We start from the raw sequence: 24,243 nt of genomic DNA, 5'->3' as shown, positions 1-24,243 counted from the left end.
CTGGAAAAAATGAATCCTCTCCCCTTTCTTTCGTGCTTATGAATTTAAAAATATAATAAATGGATTGAACTATGCAGGCTTCAGCTGCAGCTGATGTTTTCGTACTGTATTCTAAGACATGAGAGAATCAGCCTGGGTGCTTAGCAACCAGGACAACGAACAGCAGATCAAATAGAGATGGTTTATCAGTTGTGCTGTTCTTATCGTGTTTGTGGTTTGAAGGCTGTTGAAATGATGCAAAACAAAAAGCACAAACAGCGTTCTTTTATTATCACCATGATGTGGAGTGTAGTTCTTCAGGATCAAAGAGAAATGCATTCTCCTCCAGAATTCTAATCCTTCAACTTGAGTCACGCAACACACTTTGATAGTGCTGGGCAAAATAAAATGAAAATAATTACATAAAAGAAATTAAGGTTGGTAAGGAAATTTGGTGATTCAGCCAAAAACATAGGTCCCACAAAACACACACGCACAAGGTTCCCACAGTTCAAATTCTTCATGACCAAATAACAGTGATTAATGTCATTTCTGGGTAATTGTGGTCAAATTTAAATGTCAGTTGGGTGTGTCACATCTAGTTATAAAACCCCTTTTAGTCTTTGAAGTCATTAACAAAGATACAATAGTTGTTTGTTTTCAGAGGGTTGTAACTGAAGTACAGGGTGTTTCTGCTTAGGTTATAGAATTAAGTTAATAGATATAAAAATATATTTTTAAAAAAAGACAGATTCAAACAGTAGCATTTATATGGTCATTTTTGAAAGAAAAGTAAATTATAATTGACCCACATTCCTGTGTCCTGAGTTTCAGCCTCAAATACGATATCAGGAAACCAACTTGCAAATATGAGTTTAAAATCCTTGGAAAAGTCACAGATCATGTTACCCGACGATGAAATGGAATATTATCTCAAACATCAATTCCTTTTCTTTTACAAGGTAGAGCGCAGCTTAAGTAGATAGCTATGCCTTTTAGCAACTATTCAGAGAATACATGATTTTTTTTTTTTTAATGCTAAGCCTCTCTGCTTAATTTTGTGGTTTTGGTTTTCCTTAATTATTGTATTTGTTTGAGCAGGTCGTAATACAACCTGCACCCCTTTTTAGGAAGAAATAGAGAGACGTGTACATAGTATTCTGTAATAACCCTGTTTATACAATGTTATTTTTAATTGTTTTCTCCTTTTCTGTTTCCAAGAGCTCATATGCAGCATCTCAACTAGAGAAGTACTCTTACTTTAAAATCAGATTCAGATTTTTAACATGTCAGAAGTCAGGCACATTCAGAAAAAAGGTTTAGATTTGGTCCATTATAAATAAAAGGGGGTATAGGCAAGATTAATATCTGGACCTGGGCTCAGATTGTAAACATTCCAGAAATTAAAGATGTGTAAGATCTAGTATTTTGGTTTGGGTTCCTTTCTTAACTTACCTGGGATTTCATTCTCAACAGTGAAGCTTCAAGATTCTTAAATGGTCACTCATCATGCAGTGCTTGCTACACTACCTGCATTTTCTGTGGCCAACATCTTTGAATCAGGAGGACCTTGATATCATGACCAGATATTGTTGAACACAACCCTCTGATTGACTGATTTCCACAGGAACTAATCAGCATAGCTTTAATGTTGAGGGTGTTTACCCACAGAATGGTGTTTGTTATAAGTGGAGGACTGGCCAGGACTCTTAGCATTGTGAGCTTCTGCCATTGTTTAGGAAGTTGATATTCCTCAGAGTTATGTCTGTGAGGATCAGTCTGGGGTGTCTGAAGTGTGGCATAGCACCATGAGACACTGAAGTGTTAAGGTGTCTGTACTGCACCAGGAAAGGGGGACGGGGAGGAGCAAAGTCTCTGAGTGCTGTGCAGCAACATGGCACTCTAACAGAGTTCAGAACCGAGGCATGGGAGAGGGGGTGGCCTTGGGACACCTTGATGCAGATGGAGTTATTGGCCCTGTGAAGAGATAAAGGCCTCATTACCTTAAGGCTGGTAGACACATCAGGACCTCAGAGCAGATGGGTATGTTGGACCCTCATAGTAGTTTAGCCCTTTTCCTCCTTTGAATACTAGGAACACCTTGAGGTAGATAAATGGTTGCTGGATAAACCTTGCTGAGGATGAACATGTCAGCAACTTACTGTGGATGGATTTGGATGCATGATGCCTCAACATTAACTGATCTGTCGGCCCCTCAGTTCCGATAGTTAGGAACATTAGCATATTGACAAATTTTGATGCCTCCACATGCTTTATAAATTATAAATTTATAAATGATTTGGGTTTTATAAATGACCTGCTAATGATTTCCCCAGCATAGTGGTGCAGAACTGGCATATAGCCAGTCCTACCCCCCAACTCACAGCTCCTGGTGAAATGGTCATGTTGGTGGCCTGGCTGGGTGAAGTGGTTGAGGCTAGTGCAAACTGCATCAAGATCCAACCCCAGGATCAGAGACTAAGTGGCATAAAGTTTACCTACAAGAGTAGCTTTGATAGACCTAAGGGTTGGGCGCACTATGTATAACATTCAGTTTTACTAACAAATGACTCTCTTCTTAATGAAATAAAGAGAGATGACTTGCAAATAATGTAGCATTATAAAATAAAGCCTGAATTCTTTACATAATTGGACAATGCCCTTAAAAACATATAACCTGTGATTATTGTCCCTTTTGGGGAAACATAAAGTTTCTAGAAGGTGTTTCTCTGTATTTATTTATTTTATTCCTGCCATCTTAGAGCCCAAGCCTGCGAGGGCCTCCGGCAAAGTGGTCAGTGCTTTCAGCTGGTTACCATGGGAGCTGCGGGAGCTCAACTCTCTCAACAATAGGGCCCTTTATAGTAACTGGAGTTGATATTAATACAGGAATGAACAGCCCAGAGTCACTCCCATGTCTTAACCTTTGAAGTTATCCGAAGTGGATGCCATAAAAATATACAAATTGTGTGAAATTAAACATCCTTTTCCTTCACTTTTTTTGTATCCTATATTTGGTTCTCTTTTAGTGCTGGAGTCGGCAGGACTGGCTGCTTCATTGTAATAGATGCCATGTTAGAGAGAATAAAGCATGAAAAGACTGTAGATATTTATGGCCACGTAACTCTAATGAGAGCCCAGAGGAATTACATGGTTCAAACGGAGGACCAATACATCTTTATCCATGATGCACTGCTGGAAGCAGTGACATGTGGAAATACCGAAGTGCCAGCCAGAAATCTGTATGCATATATTCAGAAGCTGACACAGATAGAAACAGGAGAGAATGTCACAGGAATGGAACTGGAATTTAAGGTACTGTATGCAGTGGGGAGATAAAAATGTATTGGGGTAAATATTTTGTGGTGCCAAATCCTACACTAGTTGTTCCCAGGAACTTCAGGCTCTTTCTTGAGGCTAGAATTTCACAGTTATGGGCTGGTATTTTGAAAAAGAAGCTTACATTTTTTACAGAATTTTTTAACCCTGATTAGTATCCAGACAAGGATCTTCCATGGAGCTTTTACTTTATTGTTAGAAAAGATTGGTATTCATGTTCATGACATCATTTAATATTTCTAATTTTTTCATAAGTATAGATAGAATGTTAAAGATATAACATGGTATTAAAAAGGAGATTGTAAACATCTAGTTAGTACAATTAGAATGTAGGAAAATAACCATTTAAAATTAATGGAATTTTTAATCAGCCAAAAAAGAGATAAATCAGAAATCAGACACTGAAATTGTTGGGTTTTGTCATATTTTTTCCTCAATTTATTTTTCTCTGTTCAACAGCGTCTAGCTAGCTCTAAAGCTCATACTTCAAGATTCATCAGTGCCAATCTTCCATGTAATAAATTCAAAAATCGCCTTGTTAATATTATGCCATATGAATCAACGAGGGTATGTTTGCAGCCGATCCGAGGAGTAGAAGGCTCTGATTATATCAATGCCAGTTTTATCGATGGATACAGGTACTAAATGTTGGTGTGTTGTGATGGGAACTGTTTAAAACTTTACAAAGTTTACAGATACATGTATATAATGATAATAAATTGCAACAAAATTCAGGACAGCACTGTTCGTATACATGACACCATTCCATGTTGGTTTTCATTTTTAATGAATGAATAATAGACTCTGAACTATTTCCTCACTTCTATGCACCTCACTGTGCAGGAAAAACTGTTTTTGGCAGAGAACTCTGTTTTAATAATCATGCTTAACTTCAAGCACAGGAGTACTCATAAGTCAAAGATTGCTTATGTGCTAGGTTAGACTTCTGCTTAAACACATAGTTAAATTGGGACCTCAATTTCTTCCTGATTGTTCCATTAAGAGAGGCAGGGAAAGAAAAGACAGGGGATTTATCCCCCTAAAGCAGCAGATATCCTGAGATCTGTGTGGATCTTGTTGTGAACCCACTGAGGCCAGGGCCTTGCACCAAAGCAGCCATTACCCACACACAGTTTCCAAACCCTCCCCACAGCTACCACCGTTACAACATGTTTCCTCAGGAGCCAGCTGCCATTGGCTGATTAATCCAGTGGCTTCATTGCACAAGCCATGAAGGGGATGCAGTAAATGCTAATGCTGCTTGGAGTAGTATTAACTTCCACTCTGATATGTTTGATTATCCACTGAGTCAGCATGCTACAGAGAGTGGCTTCTTTTTGTCTCCATCCTTAAATCTTCCTGGAGCCAGAGGGGTTCCTGTGAGATCAGGCAGCAAAGGAAGCATGTGTCAGAATCATTGCTTCCCCTTCTGAGCACCACTCCCCCACTGCAGATTCTGGCAGTTTGGCGCCCTCCACCTGTGGAAGGAAAAGTATGGCCATTAGTTAGGGGAATATTAAGACCACATGTGGCAGCCCACATGACTCTTAGGGGTTTTTTGAGCCTCTGCACCCTCCCCACTTTTGCTGGAGGCATTAAGCTATTGAATGAGTTAATAAAGAAGCTGCGTGGTGCTATAATTCATAAACCTAATAGATTGTACGACAGTCATTTCTACAAAATGAAGAAGCCACAACTAAGTGTTTCTTAAGTGCTTTTTATGACACACAAAATTGAGCTATTAGAGTTGCATTAAAATTTAAATAATAATAATAAAGACATACATCATAATATTAACAGAGCAATTTCCTTCACAAAGTTCTAAAAATAAAAAATGCCATTGTTTGATTAAACAATCTTAATAGGTTTTTAACGTGCTTACCATTAAATATATATATATCTTTTCCCTACTTTCCCTATAACTGTGTCTCAATATAATGTTTACATATAAACAGAGAGCATCTGAGTGTCATCACTTTGGGGTTTTTCCCTTGTTTTTGATGTAGGCAACAAAAAGCCTACATAGCTACGCAGGGACCTTTGGCAGAGACAACTGAAGATTTCTGGAGGATGCTCTGGGAGCATAACTCCACAATCGTAGTCATGCTTACTAAACTTCGAGAAATGGGCAGAGTGAGTATTGTTTTAATAGCCTTTAAAATTTGTTTCTTTAGGAGAATTCACACCTTCCTGTAAAATCTCCAAAAAGTAAAGATCAGTGATTAAGATCAGTGATCATGTTGAAAGATAAAATTAAATTGTCATAGGAGAGGCGAAAAGTCTTAGCTGTTCCATTTCTGGGTTTCCTTACGTCCCAACATTTCCTGTGTACTGATTATGCTGACCTTTGCAGATTCAGCAGCTTGTTTACGGTGTTGAATCTCATTAAGCTTCCTCTTGGTATAATAGAAGGAGTGAACTAGTTTACAGAAATGGTAGAATTGTACCAGTATAATAAACTTGGTGTCTGGTAAGTGATATCAGAATCAGGCTTTATATTTGGAAGACTAGGTGGTGCAGAGAATTCATAAGAGATATAAAAGGCTAGCTCCTCAGATGAGGCCAAGGAGTGCTTGAGGCAAATGAAGGGAAGGAAAGTAAAAAGGGTTTTAAGATTTGGATACCCTTATGAACTGAAATCACCAAGATTTGCATATTTCGAGGCACTATGCGATCATTTTTGATAAATAACAATTTAACTGGTGTGCAGGGAGCAGTTCAGAAGCTATATGTTGAGTTCATTGTGGACCTGTGAACTGGAGGCCTGAAGAAAACTTTTTCATTCCTTTGCAGAAATTTTTTATTTATTAAAAAATATAAGAAACAGAGTAGTTAAAATTAAAAAAAAAGCTAGTGGCTGATCTAGGTCTAGTTCATAGTGGGCAGGTGTCAAGCCACACCAATGAGACTGCCATCAAAACTGACACTAAAGCCCCAGATGGCAGCAGCAGCCCTTCTTCACAGTGTTGAACTTCACACAAAAAAGTTTTTCAGCATTGTGACTGATGCCACGGCCCGCTGGCAGGGCAGTTTGGAGATACTGGCAATGACACATGCCAGGGCTATACCTATTTTATGGACAAATAGAAGAATTTAGGTTTTGGTTCTGTAAGTAACGGCATTCTTCACGAGCACTGAATTTGCTCTATGATGATGACAATCCACAGTGACTGGACTTTTTTTTTAAATAGGAAAAATGCCACCAGTATTGGCCAGCAGAGCGTTCAGCCAGATATCAGTACTTTGTGGTGGATCCCATGGCAGAGTACAACATGCCACAGTATATCCTAAGGGAATTCAAGGTCACAGATGCCAGGGTAAGTTAGCGCAACATAATTCTGTTTTCTATATGTTTAAAAGGAGTCCAGTATCTTCCCTTTTCTTTTTTATAAGGAATTCTTAGGGACATTCTTGATTCCCAGGCCTAAGAAATAGCCAAAGAGAAGGGAAAGATAATAGCAACCTTTTAAGAAAACAACTGGCTGTAATTCAAACATAACATCTGGGCAGCACAACTTTTGAAAAGTTCTGTATATGTATTTGTGCTGAAAAGCATTAGCTGATTAGAAGGCCATGTTCCCGTTCATTTCCCCTCCAGTCCCTGCTTGATACTTTTTTGGAATTTTCATCATTTAAGGCTGTAAATATGTTGTTCTTCTGCACAGCCCTTTAGGTCGTGCATGCTTGAAGGTTAATATGCTGCGATTTAAAAACTGCAGAGCAAATAGCATTCTTAAGAAAAGTTGACAAGCTTTGCACAATATAAATTGATTCTCGGCATTGCTTACTCTTTAGCGTTCTAATGTGTCTGCAGAGAAGAGCTATACAGCCATGACCCTGGTTTGCTAATTTCCATTATACATTTCTTATCTGGACTGCTGAGTCCAAGGTTCAGCACTGATGGAAGATTAACTGTATATAAAATTATTTTTATAGGAATATCTTTGACAATTCTCATACTGTGGTTTCTAACACTTCACATGGCATGGTAGGGAAACCCCTACCCTGCTCCATTTTTGGAAGCACTGTAGCAATAATGTTGATTGCAGCAACATAGCAGGATGCTGTACTTTCAAGGAATAAAAGTCACTTGGAGCTCCAGATCCATACCTAAGAAATTAGACATTACATATATAGGGAACCAATCTTTGATAATGAGCTCTTCAATCCAGAAGAGATAGGTATAACACGATGCAATAGCTGGAAGTTGAAGCTAGACAAATGTAGAATAGAAATAATGTGAAAAATTCTAACAGTGGGGTTAATTAACCAATGGAATGGCTTACCAAGGTTGTGGTGGGTTCTCTCTTATTTTCAATTTTTAAATCAAGATTGGCTGTTTTTCTAAAAGATATGCTCTAGATCATGCAGGAATTATTTCAGGGCTGTCCTATGGCCTTTGTTATACAAGAGGTCAGGCTAAATGATCATACTGGTCCCTTCTGGCCTTATAATCCGTGAATCTGTGATTTCCTTCTATTATTATGACTAGGTTGCTGATGCTAACATAGGCTACAGATAAAGGTAGATTAGACACTCGAAACAGTTAGCTAGCTTGAAACAGTTGGCATTTTCACTAACCACAGGGAACATTAAGACTAGTATTGGGCAAAGAGGCTGGAATTTGACTTTGCAAAGACAAAAACAGGCACAGTTTGGATTGGTTACCACTTTATGTGAACTACCAAAATAGAGTGAGGTTCATATAAATGATTTTTCTTCTGACCCATCTCTATGAAACAGTGCCAGAAAAGAAGTGGCTCATAGCAGCAGTTTTCAACCACACTTGTAAACAAAGACAATCATACAGTCATGAAAGCCAATTTCAATACCACATTGGTGACCTCCTTTGTAGATAGTTAATTCATTCTGTTCCTTCTAAATTGAAATATATGCAAGTGATGGGTGACCAGTCACACATTACAGACAGTGAATAGCAAAGAGTCAAAGATGTAGTTGAAGATTGTTCGCAAACAATCCCTAGGATAAAATGCATTCACATGGTATTCATCAAAGAGTTTCAAGTTAACAAACACATTATTTGTAAAAATTAGTGGATAGTTTGCAAATTGATAAAAGGGCAAAAGTTATCAAATAACTTATTTGCCACAAATAGTTTGCCTGGCCTTAGTATTAACACACCTGCTAAAAAGTTAATTGCTTTAACTTGTGATGAGTACGCCTCACCAATCCTGTTGTGCCGCCTCACAGTCCCTTAATGGTAATGTTTCCCTAGTTTTGAAGACAGTACTGCCCTAATGGTTCCAGTTGTGTTAAATGACTGACTGACAGTCTTAGAGAGGTATATGGTCCGATTATCCAAAGGTGATGAGAATCTGCACCTCCCACGGACTTCACTGAAAGCTGTGGGTGCTCAGCACATACTAAAATCAGACCTATTCTTTTCTCATTGTATGGCGTGCTTACATCACTAATTTACGCTAACGATAATGGAATTTATGTAACTAAATCACTGGCATATCCAGAGCAAAATAGACACTTTATTGTTGTTACCATTCTTCCTCCCTTTGAGGTGTAAAGTCTTTTGTAACTTGATAATATCATTAATGGTCTGGTATGCTGCTTTTGTAGGTGTCAAGGCAGGATTTGATATGGAGCTCTGTGTTATCAATGTATTGCACAGTGAACTGTCATAAAGTCCAGGTAACCTCCATAACTGCTCCAATCTGTGATTTCTAACTGCTTTACACTCACTGTCTCTGTAAACTATGAGGATCGTCAACCTGGGGCAGTTTCATGCAGCACTAGCCTATTAGTGATATCTATAAGAGAGCTTTATACTCTATAAGCTCATCAAAAGACAGTTAAATAGCCCTGGTCAGAGGCAAAATGGAAGTCCATATGGTCAGCCAGTCATTAGGGTTACACATTAAAAGAAACCTGGGCCTCTTTTGCTGAGCACAGCAATCAGAAAGTTCATGTGTTGAAAACAGCCCTTTTCACTCTGTCTGCGTAAACTGTTACAAATATTTTTAAATAAAGATTTTAATACAGTTTTACACTTGGAACTTGACTGCTATCGGGAGAGATATCTCACTAAAAGAAGTCCACCCCATTTATTATGCCAGCAGCATGGGGAACATAATGTAAGAGATTGTAGATCCTTTCCCAATCTACTTTCATGCTAGTCTAAAATAATCAGAGTGACTTTATAAACTATGGTATAATCATTAAATAACACGTAAGTTCTGTTAATTGCTATTAAAGCAGGATAGAAACAGGTTTTACAGACTCCTGTCCCAGACAGGCCCCTCTAAAGTCAAACCTTTACTGATAAATATGTTTCACAATATAGAGAAAGAAGTTAGTGATCTTTCCAGATGCTGCCTGAGCAAAGTTTTGTCTTAAATTTAAAGATAGTGTTTGTCCTGTAGATGCTCCCTAAGCACAGGAACACTAAAGGACTGCTGTCTCCCTTGTTAATGGATATATAGCATAGGCACCAACCCCATGGGTGCTACTCCACGGCTGCAGCACCCACAGGGAAAAAATAGCGGTGGCCCTGCCGATCAGCTCCTCCCCTTCCCTCCCAGCACCTCCCGCCCACCGCGATCAGCTGTTCAGTGGCGTTCAGGAGGTGCTCGGGGGAGGGGGGCGGGGCATGCTTGGGGGAAGGAGTGGAATGGGATGGGGCGGAGCCAGGGCGGGTGGAGCCTTGGGGGAAATGGTGGAATGGAGGGTGGGACCTGGGGCAGAGCAGGTATCAAGCATCTCTGGGAAATGACCAAGTTGGCACCTGTGATATGTAAGATGTTGCCAAAGTGTCACATAGGAGGTTTTCTGTTAGCTTGTTTGTCTGATTTGGGAGACTGGGAGGCAGAGAATGTGAGCCATTCTGTTGCTAGAGCACCTCTTGCCAGTTGATTTATGGCTTTATTCCAGAAGTAAGAATGCTACAGTATTATGCAACTTTAATAAGCAATAATGCTAATCTTCATTTAAGAAAATAACCACAGAGGCATGGATAGCTCCTGTAGATTTGTAATGAGAGATGGAATCTTCCATCTATTGGGTCATTAGTTTAAGTCCAGTCCAAGTTGCTAGCGACTGATAATCATTGTGAATCAGTGGATGTTTAGTGTATGTGAAATGAGTTGGTGGTCTCAGTCTGGCTCCTAATAGACAGATATCCACATCACAAAAGAACACTATCACAACCGGCATTCTTAGTGGCAGTCTTAACAGAGAAGGCAAGGACTGAATGGGAATGAACTACCTTCTTGCCTGTAGAGATAGCCCAGCCAAGCAGAGGTTGAAGCGTATTGGCCAGATAGTATGGGGAAGCTTGCGCTGACGCTGGCCGTGCTGTACCTGTTTTCATAGATTCCAAGGACAGAGAGGACCATTGTGATCATCTAATCTGACTTCCTGCATAACACAGGCCATAGAACTTCCCCAAATAAAGAGAGGATTTGAGTCTTGTGGGCTATAAATCCAGCACTTGTCACAAGCATTTAATTAAAAAAAAATCCCACCAATTAACTAGCTCCCAACTTCGTTGTCCTCAAACTCTCTTCTTCCAGGATCTAAATGTCAGACAAAATCCTAGCCAATGCTGAGAGTAATTTGAACATTGTCGTGGTTAATGAAATTGCCCTTTTATGTCAATGTGGTATAACTGCAAAACAAGAGGAAAAGCACAAGCTCATCAGCATTGTGATTGGAAGCATCTTAGTAAATGTGATCTTAACCATCTTTGCTCTTTGCATATTTTTTCCCCTCCCAATGTATATTTTACATAATTGCTGTTCTGGTTTGCTGACTGACTGACTTTCAACTCCTGGAGCATTCTTTTGTGGTATACTGTGTATATGTCTTTCATTAAAGGATGGCCAGTCCCGAACAGTGAGGCAATTCCAGTTCACTGACTGGCCAGAACAAGGAGTGCCAAAGTCTGGAGAAGGATTTATTGACTTCATAGGCCAAGTTCATAAAACAAAAGAGCAGTTTGGTCAGGATGGACCAATCTCTGTTCATTGTAGGTAAGTAAAAAACCTCAAGCAGATTGATTGTTTTTCTTGATTAAGAAGATATTTTAAGTTTCAAAGTTGACTTTAGGGGGTAGCTTATTTGTGTGAAAGTGTAGAGATGAATGGAATGACTTCCCAGACCAGCTATCAGAAATATAATAAAACAATCCAATGCAAATCCCTTTTATCCCCTATATTTCAGTAATGTTGGAAGTATTTTGTGGTGAAATCCCATTCTGACACTAAAGGTGCCTCTCAAATAAGAGCAAATGTGATTTTTTTCCTTACAAATTATCTTTGCCACAGGATAAAAACAACCCTGGTCTATACTGCATTCTGTGCACTGTGGGAAATGCCTTACTATAGAGTGATGTACCTGATTGTGTTTTCAATAGTAATTAGCAGTGAGGTCATTACGGTGATGGTGATCATTACCGGTAAACATGCTAGATGTCCTTGAGTAGCAGGCTGGGTATGATAATCAAAATAGGCCAAAGAAAAATGGCTGCTACATTAGGCAATCCAGTCTAATAGTAACCATCGCATTCAGAGACTATGTCCACAGTAAAGTCAGTGTTTTTTGACTGATCAGCGAAAAGCTCAGAATGTAGAGCCTATCCTCTGAGGAGGTGCTGAATACCCTCAGTTCCTTTTATAAGTGTGTTGAGGATGACAACAGCTTTCAGGATCAGGCCCATAGAAATAATCCTGGGCGGGGGGTAATTATTATTTAATCCAATTTGCTTTGGTTACAATAGTCTAAAGTCTCTAGCAGATGGTTAAAGATAATATATTTATCTTTTATATCTTACTTAATAACTTGCTTTCTATAAATTCCATTAGGATTTTAGAAATTAATTTGCAACATTAAAGTGCATTTTTGATCGTTTAAATTGTTTATATAGTGAGGGCAATTAATACAGCTGCAAGTTTCTTTCTATGGGCTGAATGATGCCCTTTTCTCCCATGCAAAGGCCAAGTAGAGGTTTGGTAGAGGGTATATATAAACAAGGACTGAAAGGGAAATATCCTAGCCCTGCCAAATCCAGCAACAGCCCTTGGTGAAGACTGGATGCACAATTGCTCTACTGCTCTGGGGACTTTCGTAGCAGCTGGGGCCTCTGCACTTCCGTAAATAGGAAGTTTAAGTTTAATAGTGGAAGTTTAAGTTTAATAGTGGATCTGCTGGACCATCTTAACCCCTCCTTTGCTGTGTCCCTAAATATCCACTACATATTGCTAAGAAGAAAGGCACTGGAGAGGACAGTTAAGTGGTGCATAGGGGCTAATGAATTATCTTGCACAGATGAGACCTGTCCCACCATAGCTACCTTTAGGAATTTATGTGCCAGGGGAGTGGTGGGCACTGTTTGGCCCTTTATGTGGGCTCAGATGAAAAAAAAATGGTGGCCCTTTTAAGTTCTTTCCAAGCTCTGCCCACACATGATTTTGAAATGAGATGCTACTCACAATAAATTATGAATATCATTATGGGCTAGATGCTGCACCACTGTAAGTCAATGGGAGTTGCACCGTTGACTTCAGTGGGAACAGGACCGGGCCCAGTAAGATCATACCTCTTCGTTCTTGGACTCCTTAGCAGCAGTTAACATTGCTGACCTCTAAATTGTCATTGTTAGAATCTTTCAGAATCAAGATCTTGTGCATATGAATGAGAGTAGTTCAAACCCCCTTCAAAGCTATTGCTTCAGGCTCTTTGCAAACTCTTCACTGCTACATAGTTCAGTCTCACCCCTGCAGCCCTCTTATAAAAATTACTTATGAGCTGTATTCTGACTTGTTTTCACGGGATTTATTTGTAAAGGGAGAGACCAGGGAAATTCCTCACCCTCTGAACTTCCTGCTCCCTGGTTCCCTGTAATTTTTCTCTCTTCTATATATTTTTTCTGTGGTTTACTTACCTATATTACAGTAAACCACTCTGACATTGAGTGATTTTTCCTTCTCTAGGAATTTTACAAACAAATCCATGTGTTTTACTATTTAAAACTTTCTAACCTCATTAGGCAGTTAATTAAAAAGTAGTTAGGTCAGCAAAGGGCTTTTCCTGAAATCTAAGGCTCAGTAGAAACAGTGTCCACTAGGACCAGACTTAGGTATGTGCCAGCTTAGTTGCCACTGATTTCATGTGACCCTTTCTTTGTCAGCATCCCCTCTCAGCAGATATCCAAGACTTTACCCACTCTGTGGCCGATCCTAACACACACAACCCTTTAAAGATAAACTCCTCCCCCTGCCTCCTCCTCACTTATAAAACACTTACGAGCCTCTTCCCTAACTGTTAAAACTCGACTGCATGCCCCTAATGAAAAGCATCCTTTCCAACCCTGAGGAATTATCTGGGTAATGGAACTCTGTGACTTTTACTAAACAGAGGACTCTATGAACAACATGGCTAGCCCTTTTATAGACTGTCGTAGCAGAGCTGAACTCACCACTTTGCTTGAGACTGATTGTCTGAGATAGGTCTGTAAACGCTAATGTGGAGGTGTCGTGGACTTGGACTTACATCACTGTTACGACTCTTTAGAAACCCTAAACATCCTTTGGTGAAAAGATGCCACCCTGTTTCAATATGCATGCCAGCTTCAGCCAACAGTAAATGAATCCATCCGTTTTCTGCAGACTTTACCCCAGCGTTACACTTGCTGCTTAATTAGGTTCTGCACATGTGGAGATTTTTTGTATTATTCAGTGTCCTTCTCATTTACTAACTCTCCAGGTGCTTTCTTGCTTCTCAAGAGCACAACAGTATGAATTAATTCTCTCCTCTTGCTGGTTGAAAAAGTTCTAAATAGTTGCCTTCAAGTAATAAGGAGTTGAAAAATACTAGGTCTGGAAACAATCAGACTTGTTTAAAAGAGCCAGCCGGTTCTGCTTCGGGTCTCAAATTTGTTGTACGTGAAGAGGAAACATTGTAATATTCCTCTTCAATAAAATTATATTTTTTCACACACACCATATTTATATTACATTGTGTGTGTGAATATTGAAAATTATGTTAAGTTCTCCATAAAACTATAAAAAGAAAGAAACTGAAAGATAAGGCTGGTGCTCTGGTCCTAACTTACCCCTGCATATTTCAAGGGTCTCAGAACAGGGAGTAATCTCACATACCATATGTAACAGGACCTAAACAAGTTGAGATAAGGACAGAGAGGAAGGCTAAATTCTGGCTTCCATTTCTTTTTTTATTTCCAGTTAGACTATTGGCAGGCCGGTGAACCCTCTCATTTTCCCCTACCACACACTGACCACTATACATTCTTGGTCACAAAAAAAATCACTTAAAATGCTTCCTGACTATCCAACTTTCATTGGAAGTACCTTAGTACAAATTTGACTTTGCCAGAGAACAGTCACTTTGTCAATGTGTATAATTTCCACACAGATGTTTTGCTTATAGAGCTTTTTTCCGTGTAGATGACCATGTACATATGGTGTATCGTATCCACAGCTAAATAATCAGCCAATTCTTTCAACATTTTAACTGTCAATTAACATTCCTTTTTTATTGCAACAGTGCAGGTGTTGGGAGGACTGGAGTATTCATAACCCTGAGCATTGTGTTGGAAAGAATGAGATATGAAGGTGTTGTAGATATCTTCCAGACAGTCAAAATGTTAAGGACACAACGACCAGCCATGGTACAGACAGAGGTGAGAAGAACAACATACGTATGCGCTGACCGGGTCAGGGTAGGTGGCTTGGTGGATGCAATGTTAGGAATGGCTGATGGTGGGAGTGAGCCAGGAATTTGTATAGGAGGTATACAATTTACTTTCCCTTCTTAAGTACTGTAGCTGTGTATGTAGCCTATGCAGTGCATTTAGGCTATTTCCCATTCTGTGGATAGGGAATACCACAGCCTGGGAAATGTCCATTTTAGTGGTGACTGAATAAGATATTTGTGTGAACCTATTTTCTAGAAGAAACTTGAGATGGAAACATTGCCCATGTCGTTTTGAATTTTTCCTTCATGCTAGCAATCTATATTCATAATCAGGGAGCAAAGTTTGGCCTGTGGGTGTACCCTGTTGGCTTCTGTTCATTCGGAGGGCAGAATGTGTCCTGTGGCTTGAAACTGAGACTATAGTGTTTTCTTGGTTGTCCAGACTTCATATAAACACAAATTTGACTGTTAGTCATGAAAGCATTACATCCCTGTGGAAAAAAAACCTCTCTACATTGCAACTTTTGCCCTGGGACACTATAAAATTAGTGATCTCACTGTCAGTGAGAGTTCTGCAGTCTGGTGAGGGAGAGGTCTTGGGCACAGACAGCCAGCCTGTTCTAGGCTCCTGATTCAGGAATCATCCCAATTCATAAAGAACACTTAAGCACATGCTTAACTTTAATCATGTACTTAAGTACTACTTAAGTTAAACACATGCTGAATGTCATGAATTGGAGCCTCTGACTCTCAGTTCTAAGCCAACAAATCATACCCATTTAAAAAAGGGAGAAGGGGCGAGGAAAAGCATTTGTAGGACCTTCTACAGACTTGGGTGGCTGATACTGACCATTAAAATGTTTATGATTTGAAATTTAATATTGATCCCTGCACTTTGCCATTTTGCTCTAAGAAAATGACATTTGTTCAGTAAAAATTAGACAGCCCTACTCTTAGTGTTTTACACATGCGCACATACTCTTTAAATGAAATTAGACCATTTTTAAAGTTTTATCACTTAGCCAAGTAACTCACTGAGACAAAATGGAAGAGTAAACTCCATTTATTTTCCATTACCATTATTGCTGTAGAAAATGTACATCTAAGCAAATTGAAAAATATCTACTTTCTGTCCCATTGGTTCCTGGAAACAAATCTAGCATATAGAAAAATAAGCTTTTGTGGAGTCCACATAAATACAATGCTGGGCTGTGCAATGTACATACTTTCCCGCTTTCTACTTTAGCTTACTTGTGGATGATGTGTTCCCATGGCAGACTGAAAGTAGAAATCTCCCATGTGCTGTGTTAATTTCATCCAGAAAAGAACAGAAGTCTAGGGCTCAATCCTGCAAGATGCAGAGCACTCTGGTCCCCATCCAGCTCATGAGTAGTCCTGTTGAAATCAGTTAGGCTATTCCTATGCTTAAAGTTAATCATGTGCTTAAGTACTTTGCAGGATCATGACCAGAGTGCTCGTACCTTGCAGGATGGAGCCACTAATGATCATGGCAAATTAGATAAACTAAAGTGGGTGTGTTATGATACGGACTGCTGGTCCAATGGAAGCTATTGAGTTGTGGTGTGAGTGAAATGAAACCCAGATCCTTCGAGCTGCAAGACTATAGCATCGCATGAACGAGTTCCCTAGGCGGCTTCAGTATTTTGGAGGGCTTAAAGAAACAACTTTTGTTCTTTCACATTAAGTGAGGTGTACAAGTTTGTTGCACTCCAGCATAAAGAGACTGCTGCTTATGTGTGCAAATGAGATGAAGTGTTAGAAGTAGCACTAACACTGAGTGTTAGTAAACCTTAAGCCCTCTGCACTTCCACACCTTTGGTTTCAGGTGCAGGAGATAAAAATGGATGTAGGTCGTGTGAGGAGACTTGGTGTGAAGTATAAGCTGCCTCATGTTAATGAGGTTCTTAACTTCACATTCCTCTCTGAACCCCTAATTCCTGCTGTTGGGCAGGAATAATTTGATAACTATATAACAAGGCAGGATTGGATCCCCCTGTGCTTCCTGACCTGCTATTTTACCTTGTGTTTATGTGTGCAGCACACCACACTTGGGCTGTGAGGGACTGAGACCAGAATATGATGTTTTAGCATATTAGTCACATTCACCGAGATGTTATTTGAACATTTTATTAGCAAGTCTCAAACAGTATGAAATAATGCAAAAGGTAAATCTTAATGCACTCCCCTCAGACAAAAAGCTTTCTGCTAATCCTCTTGTACTCATTCAGAGCAACGAACGCTCAGTAAATGAATATATATTCACATCACAAATAAGCAGGCTCCATCTAAGGAGAACGTTATTGCATTCAATGAGCATCTCAACCCATCTTTGTTTACTGTATCTTAAACCAGTGTGTTCTGTTGATGTCAGCAGGAGGATATCACTGAACTGCTGTGGCCTCTGTGGGATATAGTGTATTCACAGAGCCTCTGATTAAATGAAAAAACAACAAACAGGTTTTTATATTTTCTCTCTCTCTCTCTTTTTCTTCCAGGATCAATACCAGTTTGGCTATCGAGCCGCACTGGAATATCTGGGCAGCTTTGATCACTATGCAACGTAAAACCCCCTGACCCATCCTGGATTTTTACTGCAGGCCCTTTAAGATCCAGAGAGCCTCTTCTGAGCCATACGGTGTGCTTGAGAAGTACTTCTTAACTCCTAGCTAAAGACCAATTAGTGGGAATATTAAAAAAAAAAAAAACCACACACACACACACACACACACACACACACACAACCCCAAGAACTATTCCAGGTGGACCAAGAATTCACAGTTTAATAACCTAACCAGAAATATAATAAAAGAATCCTGACTGGTGAGGCGTCTGAAGGATCTCATTTACAGATACCTCAAGGATTCAACTTTGGTTGAAATTAAAGGGAAGAGGAAATTATTGCAAAGAACCATCATCTTGTTCAGGATTGCATGATTGTTGCAAAGATGAATCTTGAGAGTACTGCAATTCAGTGCAAGATGTTTGTTAAAAGGCCGGTACCTGGCTTCTTAAAACAAAATGGACTCTTTGCTTCAACATCACCCCTTCCCGTCATAATGCTTATAATAACACTTTAGGGGAAATGGGGGAATGTTTAAAAAGGAAGTCCTTGATTTAGTTTTTTAGTATTGTAAAGATACTGCTGACCTGTGCTTCATTTTTAACTGTGTAAACTTTTTCCTTTTTTTAACAAGAGTTTATTATTTGATGAAGTGAATTTAAAAAAAAAACGTTGCATAACTGTTCATTTTTTGTTTCAGAATTGTAGATTTTTTGAAGCTGTAGAACTGTTATCTGTAATATCTTGCTGTAGAAATGTTAAATCATTTGAAAATTTGCACATTTTTGTGCAGTCCTATATTTATCTACAGTACCACATTCTTCTTAGATATTACAGTTTGGTTTAATTGTTTTTTTAAAGAAATACTCTTAATCAGTTAATCAAAGTGGGGCTTTTTTAATTTCTTTTGGAATCAACAGGGAGGCGCAAAGTATAAAGCTGCTACTAACACACACACACACACACACCGCTCTCTTTATTATTCTCTTTCTGTATCTATCTCTCTATATATCTACAGATATGCAGACAGACAGGTATGTACACACACAAATAAATATAGATGCATCAGTTCTTCCATGACTTGGATTTATTGAAGTGATGGGAAAGTTTTCCAGAGTACTACATTCAACCCGTATGGTACTTTTTGAACATCTCTGCATTTACAAAGTCCATAGCTTTTTGTTTAGAAGGGAAATGAGGAATGCACATCAGTGATATTTGACCCTCACCCAGACTCAAAAAAAAGATTATTTATATACACACAGTCCCACAAAGACACACACAAACATTATGTGGTTGAGGCTTCGAATGAAGTACAATATTTGTAACACTATAGTGCAATAACAAACCATATTATTAAGTATAGGAGGTGTGCATGTGGAAAAGGTCAGTGCATATCCCTTTAGGAGGGGAGAATGTTGTAATATACTAACTATCAAGATGTTTAAAAAGTGTATTCAGTCATATATTGTCTATAGTATGTGCTATGAAATTTGCATTTATGATGTGTAACAGGGCAAAGCCAAACTCATGTTGCTCTGTTAATAAATTAGAAATATTTTGTGGCATACAGTATTATTTAGAGATGCTGGTTTTTATTTTTATTTCACATTTAGAGTGCCTTATATTTGATGCCTATTTTGACAGCATTTCTTTAAGTTTTGTTGTGTCTGTATTTACATTAGTTAATTCATATCTTTGTTACTCTTTTCAATTAAAGCATTATCTTTTTAGCACATGTACAAAAATACTTTGAATAATACGCATTCCTGGTTTTTAACCGAGTATGGGATGTTAATAAATGCAAGCCCAAAACACTTGGGTAGTCAGGGCCCTTTATCCTTTCATAACTCCAACAACAGACATGCCCACTACTTTAAGGTTCCTTCCAAATTGGCTCTCATAAACCACAGCATTGATGACTGCAGTATTGCCATTGCAGAGATGTAGGACTGCACTAGTAGTAAGTAGTAGTTGTTGTTAGCAGTACTCATGCATCATTCCTTTCATTTTGGGCCAAATCCTGCTTGCTGTGCACATGTCAATGGGCCCATTGAAGTCAAATTATTGGTTGCAATGGGACTGTTAGTATGGGTAAGGCAAGCAGGATTTAGCCCTCAGAATATGTTTTAAAATGACTTTAGATTTCCATTTGAGAGAAAAAAATTCTTTAACCAATGCAAAATATTTTCTGAGACTCTATATGAAGCCATTTACAGTGGCCCAGGTCTCTGTCCTGCCTTGTACCATGTTAGCACACACAAATCAAAGGAACTCTTTCTTTCAGGTGTCAGATAAGAACCATTCATATAGTTCAGCTATGTTGGTGTAACATACAGGATTTTTTTTTCTTCCATATTTCCCATCACTAGTAGAAAGACATGTATGAAAGACCAAACACGAGCAAGCATTGTATTTGAGCACTTTTGTAAAAAAAACTAAACAAATATAAATATATATATAATAATTAATAATAAAAGTATTATAGAAGGCTACCTCAAGAACGAGATTCTATAACTTATATCAGAACCAGAGAAGAATGTGCACTATGGGTTTTTTTTTCTTCTTCTTCTTTTTGATTTGTATCTTTTGAAGAATTATTAAAGTGCCAGATTACGTAGTGCAGTCATGTTCTTTTAGCCAAATATAGTCAGACATACACACCATTTTAGAAGCATAGACTAGGGAAGGCTGTTGCACACCAGAGCTGTTAACAGGTCAGAGTTTTCTCTCCATGAAACTTTTGAAAATTCTAAAGAGAAAGGGAAAAAATCAGAGATAAATAGTGAGGGAAAGTATTGTAGGACAAGTAAGACTGCAAATATTCCAGTAATCTTGCTGTTCAGGAGTTGTTTCTAAAGATAACTCTGTTAGCATCATTGATGTGCATTCCACTTTCTGTACACTAATGTATAGTCATTCTATAATTAATTTAAAGAAGAAGCATCTTTATCTGCATTTACCATAATCTTCCAACCTTAGAATTGGTTTCATCAGCATAACCAGTACGGTGCTATTATTTACCTATGTATGTGTAGTTATGTATAATTTTGTAATTAGTTACAATGGAAAAAACCTCAAAATATATAAAAATGATTTGTACAGAACTTTATTTTAGCTCTTTTTTTAAAAATGATTGCATGGTTAGACAATGGAGCGGCTGCCTGGGGGAAGGGAGGGCCCTCTAGGGAGATCTGCACTTTCTATACCTTTGTACTATGCACTGCCCTATTGATTCTACACCCAATAATGTTATTACTTGAACCCATCTGTAAGAAACTGCTTATGAAAATCCACTTATGTGTATGTAAATAACACAGAACATGTAAAAATCGGGGGGGGCGGGGCGGGGAGTTTGCAACAACAACAAATGCAACAGCTTTTCTTTCCCTTTATTCTTCCTTCCTTCCTTCCTTCCTTTTTTTTTTTTCTTTTTGGTTGGTTCGTTGATTGTTTTTTTTTTCATTTGGGGTGCCCTGATACTCCAGCAGATATCAGAAGGCTGCAAGTCCCCTCATCCCCATCTGTTACGTGGCTTTGCCATTCAAGCTTGGAGTGTCTTTACAAAGATAATAAAAGTTGTGTTCTTTGCTCTCGTTTTGGATGCATAGACTGAAAAATTTAAAAAAAAATTACCTTGTAAAATGGCTTGTTAAAAAAATACAATTACCTCTAATTAGTAGTACGCGTAAATGTTTTACAGAATGAAAGGCGTGCTTTTTATTTTCTTACTTCGTTACATTGGTGGCGAAAGAAAGTCTGTATGAAAATCAGTTCTTTGCTGACACAAGTTCCATTTGTTACAAATGAATTCTAATAAAAATGTCAGTGTTATGCAGCCCTGGTCTTGTTTTCTTAAGCAGAGCTTTTGGAATCAAAACAGTTTCGTTTTTCTTGGTCATAGAGGAGTCTAACTGACATTAGGAAGTAGTCATTAATTTTAACTAGTAGCAAGGCACTGGAAAATGCATTTCCAGGTTAGCAAGTATGTTGTCCTCCGGCGTGATTTTTGAGCTATGAGGGGGCAGATCCTCAACTGATATACATTGTTGTAGTTCCATGGACTTTAACACTTACACTATTTAAATTTACACTGGATGATCTGCCCCCATTGTATTTAAGGAATTGCTTCAATTGGCTTAAGAAAACTACACTTTGGCCCATATTTAGAGCCAAATCCAAAGATAATGAGACATCTGCAATTCTCATCAAATTCTAGGGGAGTTGTGGGTTTTGCCACTCCTCAAGATTTAGTTCTGATACCTTAATTTCTGGAATGAATTAAAAGTATTCCACATTCATTGGTCAGACTGTGGTTATTTGAATAGTGGCATGCAGTTTTGACAATTCTGTAATTAATCTCTGTACTGAACCATGTTTTGGTGTTGTGTTTGGGTACAAATATGGGTCTCCAAAACTGCCATCAAAGCAGTAGAAAAATGTCGGCATTATTTTTATCTAAAAAGATTTAGGTAACATGGTAAAGTGTAATTGGTGCAGGCTATGTGGAGCATGTCTGAGATTCCTAGTCAACTGTCAGTGGCAGAAAAGATAGCAGCCTTTCTGTGGATTTTTTGTTTTGTTTTTTCCTGGTGGTTTTGTGGATTTTGGGGGGATTTTAGGGGCAGCTATTATCACTAAAATTATTATTCTGTTACCAAAATAACATGGTGTATTTGAGATTATTATTAACAGAATTCATTGGGCAGGAAGTGTTTACAGATATATTAGCAAAATGCTGATTTGTTGGACCTTTCATTTTTCTTAGCTTAATTTCTAGTTCATAACTGTGGTAGCAGTCTAAAGGCAAACTTTGATGCCCTTATTTACTTAACTAAACTCCTATTGACTTCATTGTACCACAAATATTGACTAGGCTTCATAGGTCAAGTAGAAATGAGATCAGTGGAAGGTGTTCTAAATCTACTTTTTGTAAATATTCTCCTAAACTCTTCCATATTTTATATTTTTTAAGGGCCTGATCCAAAGCCCTGTGAAGTCAGAAAGAGCCTTTCCATTGTCTTGCAAAGGCTTTGGATCTGGCCCTTAATGTCTTCACAGGAAGTCTAAGTTAAGGATGAATAAAAACCAAATAAGGTTATCAAGATTTGGTAGTATACCCTCTGATGTAATTTAAGTCAAGTTAATTGGTTTTAGCAAGAGTTGTCCTAACTAGTATTTTCTTGTTATACTTTTGTGGAGTAAAAGCAGAAATCAATGCAACAAACTGAGAAACTCCATTAATATCAGAATCACTAACTGACGACATTCAAACACAATTATGCTCACGTTCCTTTTGATAATACATGAAGATTTGTGTTTCCAGATTTTTCTGTTTTTTCTTCTGCTACATCTTTCAGGTTGGAATGAATATCTGACTAATTGTAGAACGCAGCCTCTGTACTGATTTTGAAGAGAGAGATTTAATTTCTGTCTCCTGATCCCCCTCCCTTACCCCCCCCCAATTTTTTAGGGAAAATAAAAAGAACTGGTGAATATACAGGCAGAATGTTGAAAGAGTACTGGTGAAGAATATTAGGAGGATATTACTGACCAAGAGAAGACACTTGAACACATCAAGTTCAACCAAACTTTAAACTATTACAACTAGCACTGGTCAAAAAGAGGGTTAACATTTTCACCAAAAAAAATTTCAATCAGCTCAATAACTGGCTGAAAAAAATGGAACACACTCTCTCTCTCTCTCTCTTTTTTGGAAATTTTGTACCTTTTTTGGTGAAATTCAGAAAATAATTCATCATATTGGAAATTTTGAAAATGTTTGGTCCAACCTTCAACACAGGACAAAATAATGATTTCACTGTTCTCTTAAACTTAAAGGAGGGGATTTCTTCACTGTATTGCAAAATTCAACCAAAGAAGTCTGAGTCAATAACCTGGGAAAAGCAACTGTAAGAGAAACAATGTGAGATCAAAAACAAAAGACCAGATGTGCCCTGGGACATCTTCAATACAAGCAAGTAAGGCCATATAATACAAGAACTAGGGAAAGGGTACACAGTATCCACTTGCCAGGTATGCATTATGAGATGCGGGAGAGTGATTTTTTTTAAAAGGGTGTCCTGCATTGTTTACTGTTCACATGTCAATGAGGGTTCAAAGAGCCTTCAGGATGTGGTGAAGGAGTGAGTGAGAGCTCCAAAAAGCACCATTTTCTTTAGTGTCTCAGAGACAAAGAACTGAGGACAGTGATTGCTAGAAAGCGAAACCGTGTTCAAAAACACAAAGTTCTATCTTATTCTGATATGGGATCACGAGCAGAGAGCAAGTGACCTAACACTCCAGCTCAGAAGAACCTTTCAGGAGCTGACTTCACAAGCTAGTATCTTGTGTTCTGCAAAATTATCCAGCCCCATACAACATGAAGACAAAGTTTATATTCTGGGGGCTCCAGCAGCTGCTAAATGACTGCTGAAAGAAAGTGAGGACAACTCACCCATCTGTTTCTTAAGCATGAAAATGTAGTTACTGGAAATGCAACTATCATGAAGTGTTCTGCGTTAAGTAATTACATTGTGTAGTGTTTTCTCCATTGCTGCATTACATAGTTTAGTTCACTTTTCATTTAAGATTCAGAGTGGACCACTAAACTAAATGTGACTCTTAATATTTTTTTGTTTACTGCTAAAATTGGGAAT

At 38.4% G+C, this 24,243-nt stretch overlaps 1 protein-coding gene across 46 annotated transcripts in view; it reads left to right on the top strand.

Moving 5' to 3' along the window:
- The window catches only part of PTPRD (protein tyrosine phosphatase receptor type D), a 1,647,138-nt gene extending 1,625,778 nt beyond the window's left edge, over window positions 1–21,360 (top strand). For 22 of the 46 annotated variants that reach the window (XM_074953366.1, XM_074953365.1, XM_074953363.1 and 19 more), the window contains 7 exons: window positions 3,009–3,294; window positions 3,778–3,956; window positions 5,325–5,451; window positions 6,510–6,635; window positions 11,167–11,321; window positions 14,854–14,989; window positions 17,520–21,359. In XM_074953366.1, the coding sequence (XP_074809467.1) occupies window positions 3,009–3,294; window positions 3,778–3,956; window positions 5,325–5,451; window positions 6,510–6,635; window positions 11,167–11,321; window positions 14,854–14,989; window positions 17,520–17,588 (1,078 nt within the window). In that variant the 3' untranslated portion in view covers window positions 17,589–21,359. Of the gene's footprint in view, window positions 1–3,008; window positions 3,295–3,777; window positions 3,957–5,324; window positions 5,452–6,509; window positions 6,636–11,166; window positions 11,322–14,853; window positions 14,990–17,519 lie in introns of all 46 variants that reach the window. The other 24 variants (XM_074953350.1, XM_074953349.1, XM_074953347.1 and 21 more) reach the window with 4 other exon arrangements.
- Window positions 21,361–24,243: the final 2,883 nt, after the last annotated feature.

The sequence above is a fragment of the Natator depressus genome, chromosome 5 (genome assembly GCF_965152275.1).
Source record: "Natator depressus isolate rNatDep1 chromosome 5, rNatDep2.hap1, whole genome shotgun sequence".
In the NCBI taxonomy this organism is placed as follows: domain Eukaryota; kingdom Metazoa; phylum Chordata; order Testudines; family Cheloniidae; genus Natator; species Natator depressus.
Note: the sequence above shows the minus strand (reverse complement) of the source record. Positions and strands in the feature narration are given on the sequence as shown.